The sequence below is a fragment of the Orycteropus afer genome, unplaced genomic scaffold (genome assembly GCF_000298275.1).
Source record: "Orycteropus afer afer isolate SDZICR_OR568_19922 unplaced genomic scaffold, OryAfe1.0 scaffold00744, whole genome shotgun sequence".
NCBI lineage: Eukaryota > Metazoa > Chordata > Mammalia > Tubulidentata > Orycteropodidae > Orycteropus > Orycteropus afer.
Window position 1 is genome coordinate 298332 of NW_006922331.1, and position 1517 is coordinate 299848.

General features: G+C 66.1%; 1 protein-coding gene across 1 annotated transcript in view; it reads left to right on the plus strand.

The window, feature by feature from the left end:
* Positions 1 to 1311, plus strand: part of GUCD1 (guanylyl cyclase domain containing 1) — an 11840-nt gene extending 10529 nt beyond the window's left edge. The window contains exon 6 of the mRNA XM_007957389.2: positions 1220 to 1311. Within this exon, the coding sequence (XP_007955580.1) occupies positions 1220 to 1311 (92 nt within the window). The remainder of the gene's footprint in view (positions 1 to 1219) is intronic.
* Positions 1312 to 1517: the final 206 nt, after the last annotated feature.

Sequence of the window (1517 nt, forward strand, 5' to 3'; positions counted from 1 at the left end):
GTCCCGCCCACAGCCCCGCCCCAACCCGCTTCCCTCCCTCTCCAGCCCCTCCCCCGACAGTGAGCCCCATCCACGGCCCTGTCCCAACCTGCCTCTCCAGCCCCTCCCCTGACTGAGTCCCGCCCACGGCCCCGCCCCAAGCCAGAGCACCGCCCTTTTCATCCCTTCCCCTGACAGGGGGCGGGGGCCTCCACCTCCAGCCCTACGTCACTGTCCAGGTCCCGCCCCCCACTCCCTCGCTAGTGGTTAGGCCCCAGCCCATGTCCCCCAAGCCCCCCACCAGTGCAGGTCCTGAACCCTGGCCAAGGCCCATACCACTGCCCCTTCCGGCCCCTCCTCTCCTTCCAACTGCCCTAGACCATTCCCTTCTTGCCCCTCGCCACTACCCAGGTCCTGGTTCTCCTGGCTTCACATCACTGCCCAGGAACTGGTCCCCCAGTCCCCCAGCACTGCCTAGGCCCTACCATCTGCATGGTTCCCTTCTCCAGTTCTGGCCCAGCCCTCCCAGGTGGGCCAGACAACCGGTGACCGGCACAGCCTTCCACAAGCTGGGCCTGACCACTTGGCCTGCTGACTGAGTCACTGCCATGCAACTAGACCCACTCTGTCCCCCTCCCTCCCCAGAGGTCAGGCTTTAACCGAGCGAGATGGGTCTTCCTGGCAGGGCCCGGCTCAACCAGTCACCTCATTCCTGTAAATCATCAGGCGTGGTCTGGGGTCCCTGCCCAAGGAACACCACCACCCCAGTCACCTGGGGAACTCCGTGGGTTTAGAGGTTATGCAGAGTCCTGGGGAACTGCTCACCAAAAGGTTGGGGGTTCGAGATCACCCAGAGGTACCTTGGAACAGAGGCCTGGCCACCTCCTTCTAAAAACCCAGCCACCGCAGCCCTGTGGCCTGCAGTTATACTTTGATGGGGGGGACACGACACGGGATGGGACGCGGGGCGGGGCGCCGTGTGTCCGGATCCACTCAGCAGCTGTGGAGTGTTACAGCTGGGATGGCCGGGGCCGCCCTGACCTGTTCCGTCCACACAGACCCCCGCGGCCTCGTCGGCTTCCTCCCGCTGTGGGCCTTGCTCTCTCGCTCTGTTGGATTGGGGAGGGCCGGAAAATGAGGTGGGAACAGGCAGGACGTGACCTAAGCCCTCCCTGGTCGCCAGCAGTGGGGCGCCCCCCAGCTCCCGTGGCCCCAGCCGTGCCCCGCCTGGTCCCCACAGGTATGTGCAGCACCAGCATTGGCAACTTCGAGGAGGCCAGGACGAGCTACGGCACGGATGAGGACATTCTCTTTGTCTACCTGGACAGCTGACAGTGGGGCCCCTGCAAGAGCCCTGGCCCGGCCTGCTGGGCTGGGAGGCGAGCTGCAGCCCGGCCTTGCAGGCTGCGTGCGGCTGTCGCCTGCCAGGGCTGGTCCCAAGGGCAGCCCCCCCAGGGTGCCCAGCGGGAGGCCTCAGGAGTCCTGTTGCCTATGAGTGCAGCCTCCAGGTGAGGGCGAGGCCCGTGTACGCTTCCCCA